Source organism: Polyergus mexicanus, unplaced genomic scaffold, assembly GCF_030449975.1.
Source record: "Polyergus mexicanus isolate NDT 795.1 unplaced genomic scaffold, iyPolMexi1.0 SCAF_19, whole genome shotgun sequence".
Taxonomy (NCBI): Eukaryota; Metazoa; Arthropoda; class Insecta; order Hymenoptera; family Formicidae; genus Polyergus; species Polyergus mexicanus.
In genome coordinates this window covers 4,458,668-4,481,548 of record NW_027223339.1, presented here as the reverse complement: position 1 = coordinate 4,481,548, position 22,881 = coordinate 4,458,668, and the positions used below count along the sequence as shown (strand labels likewise).

At 30.6% G+C, this 22,881-nt stretch overlaps 1 protein-coding gene across 1 annotated transcript in view; it reads left to right on the top strand.

The window, feature by feature from the left end:
• The first annotated feature begins 351 nt into the window (after nucleotides 1-351).
• Nucleotides 352-22,881, top strand: part of LOC138941519 (LON peptidase N-terminal domain and RING finger protein 3) — a 59,722-nt gene continuing 37,192 nt past the window's right edge. Inside the window, exon 1 of the mRNA XM_070311268.1 lies at nucleotides 352-1,783. Within this exon, the coding sequence (XP_070167369.1) occupies nucleotides 1,222-1,783 (562 nt within the window). The 5' untranslated portion in view covers nucleotides 352-1,221. The remainder of the gene's footprint in view (nucleotides 1,784-22,881) is intronic.

Below are 22,881 nucleotides of genomic sequence, written 5' to 3'. Positions count from 1 at the left end.
ACAGATGAAAAAAAAAAAATTATAATTGCGAATTGCTCCAATAATTAAATATTTTATATTAACGTGGAACTTTATATGGGTATCTTAATAAATTGAAAATTAAAATAAAAAAGCAACGCAATAAAAATCTGTTATTATATATTTCGTAGATAAAATGGAAATAATCTACGATATGACAATCATGCATAATGATTATTACGAAGTATACGAATAATTAAGTGCAATATATTTCCATTATATTATACCAGAGTTACAAACAAAAAATAGATATAAATAAGAATAAGAAAAGATTATAAAAAGAAAAGAATGACGATTTTTATTTTCCCTTAAACCAATGAGACAGTGACAGAGAGAGAGAGAGAGAGATGAAGGAAAAACTTGATAAAGGAAAATAGAAGAAAATGGCACAAAAAATTTCACAAACTCGTCATTAGAAATCATAAAAGAATATTTTGCGCTCATTGCATATAACAATAACAATTCGCTCGATCGTAACGGCGATCGGTGATCAGGGAGCACCCGTTAGACAAAGAAACGGGTCCCGGTGATGACGCGACGACGCCTCCTGGGTCGGATAAGAGCAGTGGGAGTGCGACAACAACACCTACGCCGCCGCGACACGAGTGAAGCGGCAACACGCTCCTCGAGATACGCTCACGATCAGCGTGGTCCATAATTTCCCCCACGACCCCCTCCGATTCCCTCAGAGTACGAACGAAGCCGCGTGGCGCTGGCTTCGTGCCTCGAAGGCGGCTGCACTTCTCCACCACCGCCGCAACACCATCGCAACCACCACCACCCCCTGTTAACGGCCGGCCGAGCGGGGCCGACTCTGACAGTGGTTCAGCCGACTGATGACAGCCGAGGCGTCAGTCTTCAGTGCGCCAGCGTGCTGTGTGGAACGCGCGCGCGTCACAGACGCGTTACGTGCCAAGTAGCACGCGTGGACGATCAACTGTCAAACTAATGCTGTGTGTCATCCCGACGACAATCCGGTGAATCCCCGTTAAATATATCTATTCCGAGATCAAGTGATTCGTGATTGCGTGATCTTCGGTAAATCTCTCTATACAAGATGCACGTCTTCAGCGTCACGAAATTGGCATCGAGAGTTTTTTACCGAGCGGATATCCGACGCGGGATGAATGATTCATAGGAGAAAAGCGCCGCGAGAGAGAATAATTTCATTCTTGTTATCGAGGAGAGTGACATACTAGTGCGATGACGGAGCTCGCCAAGGAGGCGTTCACCTCCCGCAATTACCATCTGGCGGTCGAGTTGTACGAGCGTTGCCTCAAGCAGCAAGGATCGAGCTACGAGGAGTTACTCGGCTACGGCGACTCCCTGGCCAAGTGCGGTCGCATCAGGGAGTCTATCGGCATCTATTCCAGGTGTTTGAACGCGACGTCCATGTCGGCCGAGAGACTGAAGCACCTGGCGACCGCGCTCCTGGAGGACATGACCGGCGCTGGAACGACCCCCAGACGGAAACTCGAGACATCCTTCGCATGTCCCATGTGCGAGGGCACTCTGTGCCAACCAATGACCGCCGGTTGCGGTCACACGTACTGCAGGAATTGCGTCGAGCCGGCGAAAAATTGTCGCGTGTGCGGGATCAAGATCGCTACTGTGGGTGAAACGAATGTGCTGGTGCAGAGACTCGTGGAGAGATGGTGGCCGCGAGAAGTGGAGGCCAGTCGAGCTAGGCACGAGGGTGATATCCTCGTGAGGAAAGGTCACTTGGGTCAAGCGCTCGAGAGATACAACCTGGCGGTTCATCTCGGTAAGTAAATCGTATTATCGTCTTCCTTCGCTCAACGCGAACGTATCTTTGTGACGAACGCTACTTTGTAGCCAACTTGACGTGTCGATTTACGCTTTATCAATAACACTGATGTGATTAGAGATCTCAGTATTGCACAGGATAAGGCACAATCATCCTCTTGTTGACTACGTAAATTTGTACAGTAAGTTGAAAGCTAATTTTCTCTTTATCTTAAATTTGTCGTGCCAATGAAAATGTGTTATCGCACGAATCCACAAATATGTATATGTAACGTGTGATTTTCATAGACAATAACTAGGAATTCGATTCCTTCTCAAAAGAATCAAGTCGTGTATTTAATAGATTTCATACTGAAAATTCAGTAGAAATATTTGAAGCTTATTATAAAAAAAAAGGGTCTCTTCAACGTCTTTTGTATGTGTGTGCGTGTGTGTGTGGACATTTTTTAGATATTTTGTATTTTTCATATTTAAAAAGTAGAAATAGATTTAGAAATAAAGAAACAAAAAACAAAATTAAAATATAAAGAATTTGAAATTATTAGATAAGGCGTTAATTAAAATAGCGTTTAAGAAAAATTTCATTATATAATTAATAATATAAAATATTTAAGAAAAACGCGCGCGCGAAAATTCAGTAGAAATATTTGAAGCTTATTATAAAAAAAAGGGTCTCTTCAACGTCTTTTGTATGTGTGTGTGTGTGTGGACATTTTTTAGATATTTTGTATTTTTCATATTTAAAAAGTAGAAATAGATTTAGAAATAAAGAAACAAAAAACAAAATTAAAATATAAAGAATGTGAAATTATTAGATAAGGCGTTAATTAAAATAGCGTTTAAGAAAAATTTCATTATATAATTAATAATATAAAATATTTAAGAAAAACGCGCGCGCGAAAATTCAGTAGAAATATTTGAAGCTTATTATAAAAAAAAGGGTCTCTTCAACGTCTTTTGTATGTGTGTGCGTGTGTGTGTGGACATTTTTTAGATATTTTGTATTTTTCATATTTAAAAAGTAGAAATAGATTTAGAAATAAAGAAACAAAAAACAAAATTAAAATATAAAGAATTTGAAATTATTAGATAAGGCGTTAATTAAAATAGCGTTTAAGAAAAATTTCATTATATAATTAATAATATAAAATATTTAAGAAAAACGCTCGCGCGCGCATCCCTCCTCACATGTAGATATTACGTAACGATTCTATGAATCATAAAGATCTAGTTATCAAATTTTCATACTTTCTATATTTAAATCACGCCGATATATGATATCAATGTTAAAATTTCATTAGCGTATACGTTATTAACAACTTTGCGCGGCTCCAGCTTCGAATGAAATATATAAGTTGAATCAAATTATGCCTAAATTTAGTAATTCGAAGAACGATATTATGAGAACGATTTTATCGATTCTTAAAATTCTAAAAATCAAGCGATATCATTTTTTATTTGATTTGTTCGCGAGCAAGGAGTAACATGTGATTATATAAAGATTCTTACGAAACATCTAATCTCTGAATAATGTTTCAGGCGGGACTAGAAGTATACTGGTTTATCATTCGTGTTTCATAATTTGCCTCGATTTAATCAAAATTACGAATATCTCGCGCTAATAAAATCATCTCTTTTGCATAAGGCATCGTATTCTTTACATCTAGATTAACACGAGTGAACTAGTTACTTAAAGAGCGCGACATGTTCGCGGATCTTGTCGAGATACATACGTATGGATAGATATAAGAGACAACAATGCTCGGAGCCAAATTTGTTGATGATAATGAATCAAAGTGACATTTCACTTAGCAATTAATTAACGCTCGAGGATTGGAAGAAACATTGACATTGCCGAAATAATAGAAATATATCTTTATATTATATAATGTTTAGAAAGCAACAGTATATTTAATTTTTAACTATTCATGATTTTGTACCTTATATATAAATTTCAGGGTTGGGAAAGTTACTTTATAAAAGTAACTCGTTACCGTTACCGTTATTTTTTCTAAAAAGTAACTCGTTACCGTTACTCGTTACCAATTTTAAAAAGTAACTCGTTACCGTTACAGTTACTAAAAAGTAACGAGTCGTTACAATTTCCGTTACTTTTTTACATTACAAACTAATAAATTATTTTGCATAAGAAAAACTTTTAAAAAATTGTAAGCAAAATTTCATTCAAGGTTTATTACAAAATAAATGATTAAATTTTATCGAAATTCTTTATTAATTTTTAATAAAATTTGTTGCTCCATAGTATCATCATTTAAATGCCCTCTTTGTAGTGTTAATACAGAGCCACCGATGCTAAACATTCTTTCTACAGATGCACCGCTTGGTAGAGCTGTATTATATTTAATAAAAAGTTTTTTAAGTTTTGGATAGTCGTTTAACATTTCTATATTACAATTATTTGATTTTAAAAACCGTTGCAATTCTTCTTGTTCAGATTCATTTTGCACCGTTTTTTGCTCAAAAATGAAAAAATCATCGTGATCGTCAGATTTTCCAGCTTTTGAAGAATTTTCAGTCGATCGGATTCCCAATAAATCCTCCAAGTAATTTTCAGCACGTTTTCTTTTTTCTCCGGTTAACCAGTTTAACTTAAATTTTGGATGTAAACATGCTGCTATTATTAATTCTTTTGTTTCAAATATTGTAAGAAATCTAAAATCAAATATAGTAAATTAAGCGACATTGTTTGTTTTATTGAAATTAATACTTTTGAATCAATAGTTTAAAATAAAATAATATTTTTCAATTAAATCCTTATTTAAAATTAAATAACATATGTATTAATCAAATTAATAAGTTACCTTTTATTTAAACCTTGCTGAATAGCTTCAACTGATGAATGGCAATCTATAAGGTCAGATTTATTGAGATTTTCTAATTTTCGTTGCAAGGTACTTAGAACTGGTAGTAAATGAGAGCTCTGCTTTTCCGAAAAGATAAAGCTCTCATTGGATATCGCGCGTCGCGTCATCGCACTGGTCTGCAAGAGCCATAAGTTGATCAATCACATTCAAGCATTTTTACAACATAATAAGAATGCTAATTGGTCGATTTGCTTACGACTTTACGGTTAAGATAAAAATTTTATCACGCACAATAGCAAGAATAATATCTTAAATAAATCAAAAAATTTGAAAAAAGTAACGATAAAAGTAACTGTTAAATTCGTTACTCGTTACCGAAAAATGTAACGAAGTTACTTTTTCCGTTACAAATAAAATTTGTAACGCCATTACCGTTACAGTTACCGAAAAAAAGTAACTGTAACGGTAACGGCGTTACAAGTAACGCGTTACTTCCCAACCCTGATAAATTTTCACTGCATGTTTAAATCGATTTGAAAAACTTAGATGCTAGATATAAGTATGTCACAAACAAAAATAAAAACTTTAATTACAAAAAATACTATACGTATCATTTAATCATATATTATATATTTTATTTTATATTTTATCTTATCAATATATTTTATCATATTTTATATAAATTTTTATTTTTATATTTTATATTTTGTATAAATTTCGATTGTTGAACAAAGCTATTGTGAAGCATTAAGAAGTATGAAATGAAGCAAATAAAATCTATAACATGAATAATGTAAACAAAATTTATAATCTGAACAATAAATAATTAAGAAATATTTTATCACTCTAATATCGATAAATATAGTTTTTAGTGACATAATTTTTCTCTAAAAACAATACCAAATCCTATGCAATTTTCTCATCAGTCTTATGCTGCATTAAAAAATGTATAATGTTTTCTCTTTAGTTTTTTTTTTTTTTTTTTTTTTTTTCCGAAAAGCATTGGGGAAGATTATAGTATTTTGAATATATGTTTGCCTTCTCTTTTTCTCCAATAATAAGATTCGTGCACATTCGCTCTTTCTCTCACTGCCTTCTGCAACTCATTTTTTATCATGCCTGAACAGACTGCGTTTATTGACCTTTGTATAACCGGCTCGTAAACATCTGCTCCCTATCCATCTTTGAGATTTTAATCACAGATTCTCTGACATCTAGACATCGAGTCTTCCTTAACGAAAACTTTAGAAGAAATATATATTTATTGTTATCTTCTTTTTTTTATTTTGCAAGATACGTGACTTTTATACAAAAGAAATTTAAAGTGTTACTTTTTAATTATACAAGATATTTTGATAATCTTTATACGTTAGAGAAATATTTCTATAAACAAAATTTTAATTCCTATCTATATTCTTTAACATAGAAATAATAGATAATTAGAGGCTCGATCAATGTTGTTTGCTTCTCTCATTTTATTTAAAAAAATGTATATATATATATTTAAAAATTAATACCCAATAATCAAATTCAAATCTAGTGTGTACTTTTTGTAAATAAATTAAAGCCGAAGAAATATTGTAGAATAAATTATTTTCCTTAGAGATAGGAGTTTCGAAATTTCCTATTGCTATAATTTGTTTTTAATCGAGACTTGATTATTTTTACATGAAAACCATCCATAATCTTAAACAATTAAACTATACAGTTTCTTGCTCTATGTCAGTGAGCTGTCATCACTTATGCTATGATCTGGAATTTCCAGAACAGGGCTGCTGATTTCTAGGTACTGTTTACGCATTTAAATGATGCTTCTCTTGAAATCATGTCTGAAAAGCAACATGAAAATGAATTTTTCGAGAAATTACTGTCAGCATCACGATTAATAGAAATCAGAACTGCGTTTGATATGTCATTTAACTCTTAACTGTTGGCGCGTGGCACAATTTCAAGTACTAAATAAATAAATGAATAAATTTTTATTAATCTGTCAGAAAAAATTTCAAATAGTTTCATTCGCAATTATAAAAATATATTTACTTACAAATTTACTTTTATTCACACAAATGCATTAATTACTTTATAAAACTAGTATTTTAAATATTATAGTAAAATTTTTTGTTATTTATTTAAAAATTTTAGCAGTTGATTTTTTTTTTTTTTTTACATAGATATATTAAAAAGGAAGGAAAATAAAATTGATAGCTGATATAAAAAAATTTCTAAAATAGGCAATAAGTTATTTTATTTCATTAGATAGCATATGTTGTTTGCGGTTCTCTCTGTTTTTTCTACAGACTAATTATTACTTGTAATAAATTATAATAATTGTTTTTTGCAATAAAAAGCATTAAAAATTTGAATACTAAACTCTTTCGAAAATATTCGAATGCATCGAACGTGTAAAATGCATGGAAAAGGAGGCGACCGCGTTTGACTACGACGACCACGACGACGACGCCGTTAAGTTCACGGCCAGTCCGAGCAGTCCTTACATAATGCTTCTTGGAGAGATCGGTCTGAATCAACGACGTCCTATCTGGAGACACGCTATGTCTACCATGAGATGTATCGTATAAATATTTACGCGTTCTGAATCAATTCTTACACCTTTGAATGTTTGACCGCGAAGCGGTATTTTGGAATACTAAATTCATGCTCGAAATGTTAAACTTTAACGATTTCTTTCGAAATTTATACTACCTTAATATTTGTGGATTGCAAACAGCGTTAAATACACTTAATTATACGTACCCATTTTTGTTTTCAAATATATTACTATTTTTGTCATAAAATACATAATATCTTGTTTAATATCTTTAACTTTCATATTTTTAAATTTAATATTCCCAACATATGGTATATTTGTAGAAAAATCAAACTTACACTGCTTAAAAGAAAAAAAAAAAAATTGTTTTCTATTAAAACAATTTTATTTATGATTAAAGAGACAAAAACAATTAAAAATCTGTAGTAAATAAAAGATATTAATATAAAAATCTAGGATTCTTCTACAGATATAAGTTGGAAATATTAAATTTAAAAATATGAAAAATGTGAAAATATTAAAAAAGATATTAATACTTTATGTCATGTGGCAAAAAAAAAAAATATTTAAAAACAAGACATTAAAACGAGTACGTATAATTATATATATTCTATATAAATATAAATATAAATATATTTATATATATATATATATATATATATATATATATATATATATATATATATATATACAGGGTGTCCCATTTTAATCTCCTCAGGCAAATATCTCAAAAACCAAGCCCGGAAGAGAAAAATGTTTTAGACAAAAGTTGTTTGGTTTCGAGGCGGTCATAAGATGGTACCATTGGTTTGACCTTGGAAAATCATTTGAAGGTCATGTGAAAGTCAACTTTAAAATCTTAAATGGAAACCCCCATTTTTTATTTAGTATTCTTGTAGCTGACATCGAGAGCTTTCCAAAACACTATAATAAAGTATTTTTTCATTAAGTACTTTTTGAGTTATTTTATATTTTAATCCGACATATTTTGATATAAAAAATAAAATATTTCGTAAAATATTCAGTTCTCGATAATCTTACCGTAATACTTTTATGTACAGAATAATAAGACAAATTAATTAGTGCCAAAAAAAAAACAAATAATTGTTTAAAAAAATACATTGTAAATAATTTTCTTAAAAACAATTTTTTTTTTTTATACTAATTGATTTGTCTCATTATTCTGTACATAGAAGTATTACGGTAAGATTATCGAAAACTAAATATTTTACGAGATATTTAATTTTTTATATCAAAATATGTCAGATTATATATGTATATCCTCATCGATATTAAGCTAATATTCATTCTTGCTTGTGTATGTACGGTGAAACGATCGATCACGTCATTTCGATCTCACTTATGCCAATTTTCGAAGCGGATTGTAGAAATTAACGACTATTTGCAAGGTTGTTGAGCGAGAGAAGAACAATGATGCGTATGCGCGATAACAACTAAATACTTCGTGACTAACCGGCCTTGCGAAGATCGTCCTTGTTATCTTCGTCATCGACATCGAACAGATCCTCTCGTAAGGAAAATATTCAAGGGACATTTATGTATTGTGGGGGGAGGCTGCATGCACATTCGTTGTTTTAAGTGATAGTTAATAGCAAAATTTTTTAGTAAACGTTGAGAATTGCTTCTAATCGTGATTAATAAAAGTTCTTATCATCGAAAGTTTTTAATAAGAATGAAATGCTTGATGAACATATAAGAATGCAAAATTGATAAAAAAAAAAGAAGGAACAAACGAGAATATCCAATATGTAAATGAATATAAACGTGTTAAATATTAATTATGTTATGATGTGGTATATTATATGTGGTTATGGTATTTCGGGTAAATGAAGCTAAAGCGAAAAAAAAATACGCACAATTATCAGTTCGGCAAATGTAACAATAATCGCGTAGTAAGATTCAACGTAAAATTTTTTTTCTCAATAAATACTGTTGTCGTATAATACGAATAACATATATGTATAATAGTTCATGCGTATGTTGTCGCGTAAACATTGTGAATAGCATTTTTAATCGGAATTCTTGTGAATATATATTAAACCACACAATAAATCGTCTAGTTAAAACGCAGAGATTACGTAAAGCGATTATCGCGCGCGATACGTTTACTAATGAGCGATTTTACTCGAAAACAAAATTTTTAAGTTTGAAACAATATATATAGAAAATATATATTTCTTTCAAATATATATATATATATATATATTTTATTTATATTCTTTAAATATATATATTTGTCGAAAAAAATATATTACATTCTACATATAAATCATTTCAAACTTTAAACTTTTATTTTATTATACTTACACATATAAATATATATATATATATGTGTATGTATATGATATTGAGCCATCTGCGAGTGTGTTGCACTCGCAACACCTGCATCGTTCACCTGTCTTGCAGATAGATTACGGTAATTTTAATCATGCTTTTCAATGACGCCACTGTATGTACGACACTATATTTACTTTAGAACGAAATTCTTTAACGGACATCAAGAGAAAATATACTTTATTTCGTCATCGAATTATATAATAACTAAAGAAATTTTTATTGCTGTCGTATCCTTTATGCAAGATCTCCCCATCTTAAAAAAGGCTCTGCACACACAAAGTTTAAATATTACGAAATTAAAATTGCTTAGGAGATATTAATATTGTTGATTATTAGAAATTATTACAAATTTGATTCAGAATTTTGTTATCAAGAAAAATGAAATGATATAATATAATAACATGCTTTTGATAAAAATTAACAAATACAATAAATAATAGAGAAAAAAATTATAAATATAAATTTGAATGAAAGAGATACATATATATCTTCGTTCCGAGACACCCTATGTTTCGCAGGCATCAATGATTCGGTTGAAAACTTCTTCGTCAATAGACAAGAATACCAGAGACCCTCAAATTCTGTCTAATTCATTATTTTAATTCATGCCATGTTCAGATCGAATTAATATTGGGTGATTGCATAAGTTCGTGCCCGATTTAAATATAAACTTCAATAGATTATATTTTAGAGATAACACTTTTATCAATTATATAGTCTCCATTCTTTTCTACAATGGTTTTCCAACGATCTATAAGCTTGTCGATTCCATTTTTGAAGAAAGAACTTGGTTTTTCTTGAAAAAAGTTTGTAAGGTGGTTTTCGACAGCTTCCTCGGAATTGAGATTCTTGCCATTTAAACTATTCTGCAAAGACCGGAACAGATAAAAATCTGAAGGCGCAATATCTGGAGAATATGGCGGGTGCTGCAGAATTTCTCATTGCAACTCCTGCAGTTTTCCCGCAGCTTATTCCTTTCAGTCAGGAGATGCGGCACCCACGTATCAAGCTTGGAAATGTATCCAAGCTTTTTTAAATGACGAAAAGCGGTTGAATTATCGATGTTCAGCCTCTCAGCAATATCCTCAGTTGTAATCCTTGGGTTTCTTTCCACTAAGGCATGCACAATGTCATCATCAATGCCAGAAGACCGTCCAGAGCGGGGTTGATCCTCCATGTTGAAATCACCATTTCGAAATCTGCCAAACCACTTTTTGACTGTTCGGAGAGCAGGAGCGCGATCCAAATAAACGCTTTGAATATTTTTTTGTGCAATCCCAACACTCACGCCTTTCCGAAATTCATATAGCATTACATGCCGCAAATGCACCTTTTCGTTCTCCATTTTTAATAATTTCTCTTATGCACAAATGGACTTATCTGAACAATATCTGACGCTAAATTGACATAAGACAACGTCATCTATTCGGTTTAAGCAACAATTACCACACGAAAACAATAGAACTCCGCCATGCAGTAACTTAATGCCATCTATGAAAATCGAGCACGAACTTATGCAATCATCCAATATATGTGATTGTGTACTTTTCAAATCGCAAAAAAATATATAGAATAAAAAAAAGCGTTTTAAAACAAATATTTTATAATAATAAAAATGTAAATCAGGAAGAAATCTTGATTGTTATTAAATGGTTCGGTTTTTAATTTGTAAAATATAAAGCAAATTATATAGAGTGTATTATATTAATTCTAACTTAAAAATCTCTTTAACAATGACAATGCACAAATCTGTTTCAATAAAATTTCAATAAAAGAAAACTAGTATTCTCTCAAATTTATTACTATGCAATTTTTAGAAACTAGCTTTCACATTGATAATTTTCTTCTTATAATTCTTTATTCAATTAAACATATTTATTGCTAAAGCTTTCCTGCACTTTCCTCAAGTCTCCCTTTTCTTCTTTGGGATTCGCGTTTGTCACCGTTTGAGAATAACTATGTACAGAATGCCACCCACGAGCGCATTTCACCGAGACTGATCCTCGTCTCTACCCGTATTCGCGAATCGCGGAGTTTCGCTTCTCTAAAGGCGGCTATAATTAAATGCGACGCGTAGCTGCGCTTATATAGTACAAATTTAGCGTGCGTCGAGTCGCGCGTCGTGCCGGTGCAACGCGCTCGACGAAATAAAAGCGGTGACAGGCTGCGAGAAGCGCTTTTACGCTTCTTAACTATGCACGCGAGCTCCATATATCGGACTCGCTTATATAATGATCGCCGACGTTGCTTCTCTCGTCTCGCTTTTCTGCACCGCTTATCGCCGCCGATAAGCGTCGTGAAATTACGCCGGTCAATCTAATAGACGCAGCCGCGTACATACTATATCTCATATCTTATTGTTGGTATAACAGAAAAATTAATTATTTATTTATTAATTATAACTTTTGATAGTTTTACGATAATTTCTCGCAAAATTAAACCTCAAAATTAAATTCTATAAATAAATGTATTGGACTTTATTGATCTCAAACGATTATATTAATCAAGGTTTGTCTTTTTTTTTTTAATGTAATTAGAGACATAGTCGCAATTGGAAATATATGCAATAAATTTTTTCGACAAAATAGATATATTAAATAAATATATTAATTCGAGTTTTATTTATTTATTTATTTTTTTTTTAATTCCGAATAAAATTTTATTAAATCAAATTAATTATTTTATCAATAAGGAGAGCAAATATCAATACGTATAAAGAGAGACTGTGTTTATATAAGAGAAAATAATATATGCTGACATATATACATTTTCTAGTTACATGTTATTATTTGAAAACGATCGAAGGTTAACGATAAAGTTTTATATAACACGTAAAACAATGTAGGGAATATTAAAAATTATCTCGCGTTATCAGCATAGCATATTCATTGTTCAAACTATTTATTGCTCATCGCTACGTTTGTCGATATCGTGCGATATCAAAAGTCTCTCGATATAAAGTGCTTATGCAAGATGAAACATGATATTAAGTCGCGTGTGGTGATTGGAGATAAGGAAAAATGCGTAAGAAGGTATTTTAGAGGAAACGCTTTTAGCCGCACTCGTTTTTATTGTATGCTTTTTTCAATAAAAGAGAGAAGAGATAGAATCTAACAATAAGATTATGTTTCCCCAAAAATAAAGTTCAGTGTATTTAATTATCTTTTACTTTGTATTATCGCATATTCCTTTCAGATAATATCTACTAATATACATCGTCAAAATGTCTAATTTTTATTCGTTGAAGAAACTCTTATAAAATCCAAATAATAATTGCACGATTATTAATGAAAAAAATACTAGCGCACATGTTTGCACGTTTTATTTAATTTTAATAATTATCCCATTAATCGTTTTTAACTAAATTATCATTATTCATAATGTACATATTTCAAACAATTTTATATTGTATTTGTTGAAGCGTTACAAATTCGTAAAAATTAAGCCCGTTGTAATCAATTGATGACCGATTCGCGCATACAACTTTGCCGCGATTTCATTTCTACCGTTAGCGAATCATACAAATAGCTTTTTCATTCTCCACTTTGATCAATGTTGCAATAGCCAAATAAAACGATGCCCGACAAAACTTTGCCGAGCACAGTTGAATTTTAACGCTATAAATAACATGAACAATAGCGTCATGTTCCAAAACACGCCGTTAAAAGCTTACCAACGCATTCGAATAAAATTGGTTTTACCGCAAATTGACCGAAAATCAAATTAAAATAAAATATATATAACTGGATATACAGAGTGTCCTAGACCACCCGTACACCCCTTTTCTTTCAAAAATTAAGCATTTTAGAGAAAAACGTTTTGAACAAAAATTGTACGGTTTTGAGGGGAACATAAGATGGTGTCATTGGTTTGACCTTGGATGGCATCGTTAAGGTCAACTCAAGGACACCTTTAATTTGTTAAATGGAACCCCCTATTTTTTATTGCATATTCTTATAGCTTATGTCGAGAGATTTCCAAAACACTATGATAAAGTATTTTTTCATTAAGTACTTTTTGAGTTATTTTATATTTTAATCTGACATATTTTGATATAAAAAATAAGATATTCACAATGTATTTTTTTAAATAATTAGTTTTTTTTTGGCACTAATTGATTTGTCTAATTATTTTGTACATAAAAGTATTACGGTAAGATTATTGAAAACTGAATATTTTATTTTTTATATCAAAATATGTCAGATTAAAATATAAAATAATTCAAAAAGTACTTAATGAAAAAATACTTTATTATAGTGTTTTGGAAAGCTCTCGAGGTAAGCTATAAGAATATGCAATAAAAAATAGGGGGTTCCATTGAAGAAATTAAATGTGTCCTTGATTTGACCTTAACGATGCCATCCAAGGTCATATCAATGACACCATCTTTATTCTCCTCAAAACCATACAATTTTTGTTGAAAACGTTTTTCTCTAAAATACTTAGTTTTTGAAAGAAAAGAGGTGTACGGATGGTCTAGGACACCCTGTATATGTATATCTAAAAATCCGCTGATAAAAATTTTAATGCAGACTTAATCTTGAAAGAAGAAAGAAATGAAAAGTTTTAATCTGTCTATAATAGACAGCGATATAACAACGTACATACCCATCCATTTATGTATACAATTAATTGTATTTAAAGCAATTCGCTAAATAAAGTCGCGCAGCATTCAAGACATTAATCTAAAGCCAATGCGAATTAATTTATATTTAAGGAGAAAAATCATGAAAATAGAATTTCATTCACCCATGAAACTATCCAGACAACACAAGGATGTCCTTAGGACATCCAAAGAGCATCCAGGACATACATGTAGGATATCCTCAGGATATCCCATTGTAATCCTCAGATCTCCTCTGGATGTCCTGAGGAAGAGTAAATGATAGCCGTATATTAACCTCTGGAGAATCCAGGGAGATCCTGTGGAACATCCTAAGGATTTTTATAGGATATGTTAGGGATATTTTTTGTATGTTTCAAGGAGCAAATTTTAAAATTTCAATATAAATTAAAATTATGTTTTGTTATTTACTGCCAATATTAAAAATCTAATATTAAAAATAGTTCACCGTTCTTTAATATTTGAGGCTTTCGTGCTGTACATGAATATTTTAGGTTTGGCTCCCGGTGAGTTGTATAATATTTTCTAAACAATCCAATATCTGAATCTCCTATGTTGGGATTGCATCAGAAATTGAACTGATAGAAAATAATTACATTTGTAATTTCCTGTCAGTTGCTCTTTGCAAGCTTTATATAATTCTCATGATCAAATCTCAAATATGAGTTCGCGTGTCGCATAGCGGTAAACAAACGAACTAGTGGTTGAATACTATTGTTTGTAAAGTTTTTGGAATATTGCGAACGGTAACATTTCTCATGAAATATTAAATAAATAATAATTTTGGATCTATGAAAATGTGCGCATCAAACTCAATTATTAATATTAAACGAAATTAACGTTAACAATTAATTGCTCATGTATATGTCCTCTGGAAATCCAAAAGACATCCAATATAATAGACAGGGCAGATATATCCTACAGACATCCAGGGGTTATCCAGTGGACATTTATAGGACATTAATACTTATTATAATACTTAAGATTTCTAAATTATATAAAATAGCCGACACAACTAAAAATAATTATGTATGCATATTAAACTTTTATAAATATATTTATAAATATATTTATAATAATATCTTAAAACATCCTACAAATGTCCTGAACCGTCCTGGACATATTCAGGATGATCCTGAGGATGTTTTATGCTGTCTGGGTATAATCTATCCGTGCACCATTTCAATTTCTGAATTCTTCAAATTAGTCCATTTTCTTCTTCCCCTCATTAATTCATCGTCTCGTACAAAAATACATTTTTCAATATACGACCGAAGACGAATACACGATTGAACAAAATATATTGGTTCTTTTCTATTTTTTATAAATTGAATTGACTTTCGAGTAAAATTTCGTGAATCGAGCAGATGTGCAACGTGCGGTTCAAGCGATTCGAATCTTCGGCGTCGCTCGGATAGTTTCGGCCGGTTTCGGCTCCGAGCTTCATTGTCCCGTACGTGTTCCTTATTCAGTCCTCGCATTCCGCGCGCGCGCGCGCGTTCCTTATTCTAATATTTGAACTCAAACAAGATTTTCGTATTTCTTGTAGAAGGATCGCATTTTTTGCATTTTATCCATATTTGTATAAATATTTTAGGAATTAACTTTTTAAATTAAATATATTTTATAAATTAATTTTCTTTTATATAGAAAAATTATCGAAGCAAGTCATTTATCTCGCAACTTTTTAATATAATAATTAAATTTTTTGACAAACCCTTTAATAATACTTTTTTATTGAAATAAAATTAATTAAATTAACTTATATATGATTGAGAGAAAAATACTGTGATATCTCTTATATTCTTGAAATTGAATTTACAAATAAAGATCTTTACAACGTGAGATCAACTTTAAGCGCGTCCAAAGTAGTTGCCCGTAAATATTTTAGGACAAATTTGAAGAAAGATCTCGGAAGAAGACAACCTACACAGAGACATAAATCAAATAAGACTTCCCAAAAAATCACACCTGAATTCGAACGATGTGTTCCCTCTGAGGGAACCGAAAAGAGCGACACGTTTATCGGAAAATATATCAGACTTACGGGCGCGTATTTCGCGAAACCTCGCGAGGGTCCCTACTCGACTCCGGCATGGATCTCTGCCAAATCCACAATGTCAATTCGAGCAACTCTCGCTCCTACAGGAGAAGCTGTTCACGAGGACTCTATCGTATCAAGGACGCGCTCTCGTAAATGCTCGAACAATTTGCAAAGAGAACAACAAGAACGATTTTCGGGTCAGGGCCAATCCCTAATCTCGTCAACGGAGGACCTCGAAAGAAAGCTTATTTTTGAACGAGTCCGTGCTCTTCGCTACTGCCTTATTCGCTTTATTTTGCAATTCTTCACGGTAATGGATTATAGCGAAATGTTCAGAGCGCCGTAATATATTTACTTTTCTATCATAATCTTCTGAACCCACACACACACACACAGTGCATCTTTTTATTTATTTTTTAAAGGGAAATATTTAATTTTTCTTATTATAATTATTGAAATAAAATTAAAATATAACTGATGTGCAAACACATTATTACACATTATTACACATTTGGATAGATTTATCGAGTAATAAGCTTCAGAGATCATTCACATAGAAGATGACTTTACAGTCCATTAAATGACTTGTGTGCTTCCGCGATCTTCTATTTTCAGGCTGAAGTAATACATTGTTGCATTCGCATGGTCCATGTTTCTGTTTCCAACTTGATTCGTAAATAGATTTAAAATCCTCTCGAATTAACGTACTAATTTTGATCATTTGTTAACCCGAGAGAGCGACTACTGCTAATGCGTTTGCATCATTAAAACTAACAACGTGCGTATACTACGTGACACAGCATGGGAATAAAACGCGCCACAACCGGGAGATGCATGCTATCTTATTACATAGATAATGGTTTAATTAGACATTATTTTTTTATTCAATTGTTATTATAAAAAAAATTATTTTACTTCTAAATTATTTTCAAGTATTAAAAAAATTTTTTACAATTTTTTTACGCATTTAATTTGATATATTTACATAACATAACATTTATATATATATATATATTATATATATTTTTAATTATATTTAGCAAGCGCTAATACATATGCATATAATGTGCATTTCTTCATTTTGTTATAAAACTCTTAATTTGTGGTTACATAATTATACAAAGTATCAGAAACGCCTATCATCGATGTTATATAATACGTTCGAAGCTAATCTTATCAAAGAGTAATGTCATGAAAATTGGTATAATATTTTAACTGAAATATTTTGTATATGTACCATATGTGTGTGTGATTGTTCTAAGAGCTGGAAATTAAATTTTATATATCGCGGAAAATCATGTATTGAAATCAGCTTTTCAAGCATTGAATCGAACAAAATTCAACGAGCTATCGCGTGTTTGAGAATAATGTGCTATTTATTTATTTTATATTATATATATATATATATATATATATATATATATATATATATGTTTATACTTAATGTACTAATAATTATTTAATGTACTAATTATATTATTTTAATCAATTCTATAAAAATAATTGATTTATTTATTATAATTTTTCTTTTAAAAATATGCGCATGAGAGGATTAAATACGTTTTCATGTAAAACAATGTCTTAAATTTAGGTAAATATTTTATTGTACAAAATATTGATATAAAGAATGGAAGACAAATATGCCACGCATAACACATTATGCAATTAATGCAATGCAAAACTCGCAGGTGAGACATTAGTATCTGAGAAGCTAATTGTCGTAAGGATTGGAAGATTATTTTTAAATTTGTAGAGTGCTATTGTATATATATATATATATATATATATATATATATATATATATATATATATATATATATATATATATACAGGGTGTCCCATTTTAAAAGTTTCACTCTCATAATGTTTCAAGGAAAATGACTTGAATAAAAGTTGTAAGGAACAAAGGGGGCTATCTAATAGTGCGCTTGGATTTGACATTAAAGGTCATTTGAAGGTCAACTTCCATTTTTTTAATGGAACCCCCTATTTTTCATTACATATTCTTGTAACTTATCTCAAGAGCTTTCCAAAACACTATAATAAAGTATTTTTTTATTAAGTACTTTTTAAGTTATTTTATATTTTAATCTGACACATTTTGATATAAAAAATTAAATATCTCGTAAAATATTTAGTTTTCGATAATCTTACCGTAATACTTCTACGTACAGAATAATGAGACAAATCAATTAGTGTAAAAAATAATTGTTTTTAAGAAAATTATTTACAATGTATTTTTTTTTTTTTTTTTTTTTTTTTTTGCACTAATTGATTTGTCTCATTATTCTGTACATAAAAGTATGGTAAGATTATCGGTAAGATTATCGAAAACTAAATATTTTACAAGATATTTAATTTTTTATCAAAATATATCAGATTAAAATATAAAATAACTCAAAAAGTATTTAATGAAAAAATACTTTATTATAATGTTTTGGAAAGCTTTCTAGGTAAGCTATAAGAATATGCAATAAAAAATAGGGGGTTCCATTTAAAAAATGGAAGTTGACCTTCAAATGACCTTGAAAATGACCTTTAATGTCAAATCCAAGCTCACTATTAGATAGCCCCCTTTGTTCCTTACAACTTTTATTCAAGTCATTTTCCTTCAAACGTTGATCCTGAAAAGTTATGAGGGTGGAACTTTTAAAAAGGGACAGCCTGTATATATATGGATGTATGTATATGGAAAGGATAATTAAGGAAAAGAGATCGATGGTTTATGATGTTCGTGCAGATTCTACCGATAAAAGTAGGTTGCGTCCTCAATTCCTCTCCGATCGCGTTCATCTATCAATTGAAAGTTGACTTGTTTTATTCGTGTGACACCATTACATTTGAACTTATAGGGTGGTCCATAATTTGTAGTACAACTAGCAAGAGGCTGATGATTTTTCATGAAAAAATAAATGGAAATTGCAGAATGAAATTTGTTCACATGGGGCTTCATTTTTGATAAAATCGACTTTAATTATTAGTTGAGTACGCGTGCACTTGACTAAGATGCCGTTGAGCGGATCTCGATACAGACTACTATTTACTCTTCTGTTTACAGTATCCAGTACGCACTTTAACATGGGATATAGAAATTAAAATGAGACACGATATTTCCTTTTAAAAATTTCCTAAAAAAAATTTAATTAAAAAAATTTAATTTAAAAATTTAATTCTGCTATTTTAATTTATTTTTTTCATGAAAAATCAGTCTCTTACCGTACCAAGAATTACGGACCATTCTATATTCAGGCAGAGTAAGCAATCATATTTCTTATAAGAGAACTTTGCTGCTGAACAACGTTAAATCGTTGAAAATTAGCGGAAAATGCGAAAAAAAAAGAATTTATTTGATATAAAACATGAATGTAATATTGATAAAAAAAATGGTATAGTAAGAATTTTATTAATAATATTGTCTTCTCATTTATTTTCTCTGTATATAAAATAATCAAATGTAGGTTAGTAGGTTTCTCTTGCATATTCTAAAATAACTTTACATTGAAATCGTTACATTATTAAGATCAATCGCATATGCTCGCATTTTTCGTTTAAATCTTTTAACGTTTGTTTAATTTTTTATATTTTTTTCTTAAATTTTACTACATGTATCTTGTTAGATATTGTTACTGCTGCCAAAAATCGAAAAATATTTTTAGGAAAACCTAAATTAATATTCCATTAAATTATTTTTTATTGTGAATATTATATTTATTATGTTTGTACAAGTTTAATGGTAAATTTTATTTTACAACATATTAGTATTATAGCTTTTTAAGTCGTAGTCAATCCTCATATCCTCTATTTTGATTTATAAAATTACATATTTTCTTTGATAGATACGATTTATGACGATTTACAAGTGCATTTTCGCGCGAATATATTATATATATATTAGGTGTACAACTTTGCTTCCGCCGTTTTCCTATAGATGGCTTTAGCGGTAAGTAGTGGTCGAAATAAATAGATCATAGATGTCATGCGATAAACTTGGGCATCTGTCAACATAACCCCATAGAAGCATTAGTCGATTTGTGTCTGCATCATAAAGTTATTCTCGATTGAAAATGTCAGTTTACGAGCCAAATTCTCGTCATTTGCGGGAGGTTTTAATTTTCTGCTTCAATATGAAGAAATCTGCGGCCGAGGCTCATCGAATGCTCTCAAATACTTATGGTGAAGCCGCTATTAGCGAAAGAACGTGTCGTGAGTGGTTTTAACGCTTCAAGAACGGTGATTTTCACGTCGAAGACCGGCAGAGCGGTGGAAGAGAGAAGGTTTTCGAAGATGCAGAATTGGAGGCATTACTTAATGAAGACTCGAGTCAAAGTCAAAAAGAATTGGCATGATCATTGGGAGTGACTCAACAAGCAATAATCAGTTTTTTACAATAAAGCCTCGAATTTCGGAAAATTAAACCGCGGGAGCAAAGTTGTACACCTAATATATTTTTAAACTGCATATCTAAAATAACTAGATTTAATGAAAGTTATTAAACCAATGTCTATGTCTTAAATCGTTTTTTTTTTTTTTTTGTTTACACTTTATTCATAGCATTGAAAAATAATCAAATCTTAAAATTATTTTTATCCTCTTAATCTTTATCTGTATCTTGAAATTCTTCTCATAATATCGTTTATCTTTTATCGTTGAAAAATTTCCAATATATCATTCATAGCGATGGATTTATTATGAAGAAATTATGTTATTTATTTTTTTCAGCAGATTTTTCAATTTCACACGCGTTAGCGATACGATGTTTCTCGTGACATTTGGCTTCTAAATATCCGGCGAGACATTTTTACATGTAATTATTAATCTATTTCAAAAAACACGCATGACAGTATCGAACGCTCTTCCACAACTTTTGCCCACGACTCGCCAATTAAGGCGATTAATATATAATAACGTTGTCACGTCCGAGTGAAGTCATGCAAATCCATGAGGACGTTTTGGTTGTGCAATTACCGCGCAGCGAAATTAATCCGTCGCAGATGCAGCTGATTTGTGTCAAGGCGATGACGCGACGCGACGGAGGGAGCAGTCTATGTCTCACTTTCCTCGCATTCGAGGGTGGCACAAACAAGATGCAGTTGCATATCATCGCGTATTAGTCAGATTTTCATACTATAATGTAAATTAATTCTAAAAAAAATATGCACCAAAAGGTTCTTTAAAAAATCTCCTATATTATCGCATTCTAGGTACTAAAAATGTCATACAATCTAACGATAACGTTAGATGTTGGGCAAAATCAAAGTGATTCACGAATTATAAAAATGGATAAAAATAAAATGTATAGATGTTTTCGTATATATTAAATTTAGCGCGATAGAAAATCAAATTTTTTAAAATATTAATTTAATTATTTTAAATAATTTTAATTTAGATTTTAACAAGATTTTTACACGATTTTTTATTCTTCGTATAATTTTAAAATAATAATGAAGTACACATATACGCACACATATATGTACATACATCATGACGGAGAGTTTTGATGCCCACATATTGAATGGCCACATATGTGTCCCCAGAGCGGATCCGTCTCAGACATATATAAATAGATATCGTAGTTCCGGTCCTTATAACGAGGAGTTTGAAGTTCCGCGGGTGATAATCGACGGCTACGCAGAAGGTCTCATAAGGTTGCTTCTATCAATGCAGGGTGCTTAAATTGATTTAGCTGCTTGAACTCTTACGTATTTTCTAATTGAGTCCGATTACGGCTCGTTTTGCGAGAGGCGTATTATTAGTCTACACGATATATTGACTGAAAGCGTATCTGCATTATGTTGCTGTGTCGGATATAAACATGAATTAAAGTCATATTGCGTTCATGATGATTGTTATTATTATTGTTTAAATTGCACTTATTATATGAATATCAATGCAAATAAAATCTATCAAATACAAAAGCTTGAAAGCTTTTGACACGTACGGTATAAATAAAATTTAAAATCTTGTTATATGTAATCTTTTGTTCTTAAAAGATTTATAAGGGACAAATATTTATTTATATAAGGATCTTTTCCTCCAATGTATTCTTCAAATTAAAAGAGCAACGTTATATTTTTCTCTTTTTTCTTTTCATATACAGGGTGTCCCATTTTAAAGGACCCACTCAAATATCTCAAAAACACTGCATTAAATCGAATAATGTTTCAAACAAAAGTTATGTAGCTTCAAGGGGGCCGTAAGATGGTGACAATGATTTGACCTTGGAAAATCATTTGAAGGTCATATGAAGGTCAACTTTAAAATCTTAAATGGAAACCGCCATTTTTTATTCAGTATTCTTGTAGCTGACATCGAGAGCTTTCCAAAACACTATAATAAAGTATTTTTTCATTAAGTAGTTTTCGAGTTATTTTATATTTTAATCTGACATATTTTGATATAAAAAATAAAATATTTCGTAAAATATTCAGTTTTCAATAATTTTACCGTAATACTTCTATGTACAGAATAATAAGACAAATTAATTAGTGACAAAAAAAAATAAATAATTGTTTAAAAAAATACATTGTAAATAATTTTCTTAAAAACAATTTTTTTTTATACTAATTGATTTGTCTCATTATTCTGTACATGGAAGTATTACGGTAAGATTATTGAAAAATAAATATTTTACGAGATATTTAATTTTTTATATCAAAATATGTCAGATTAAAATATAAAATAACTCACAAAGTACTTA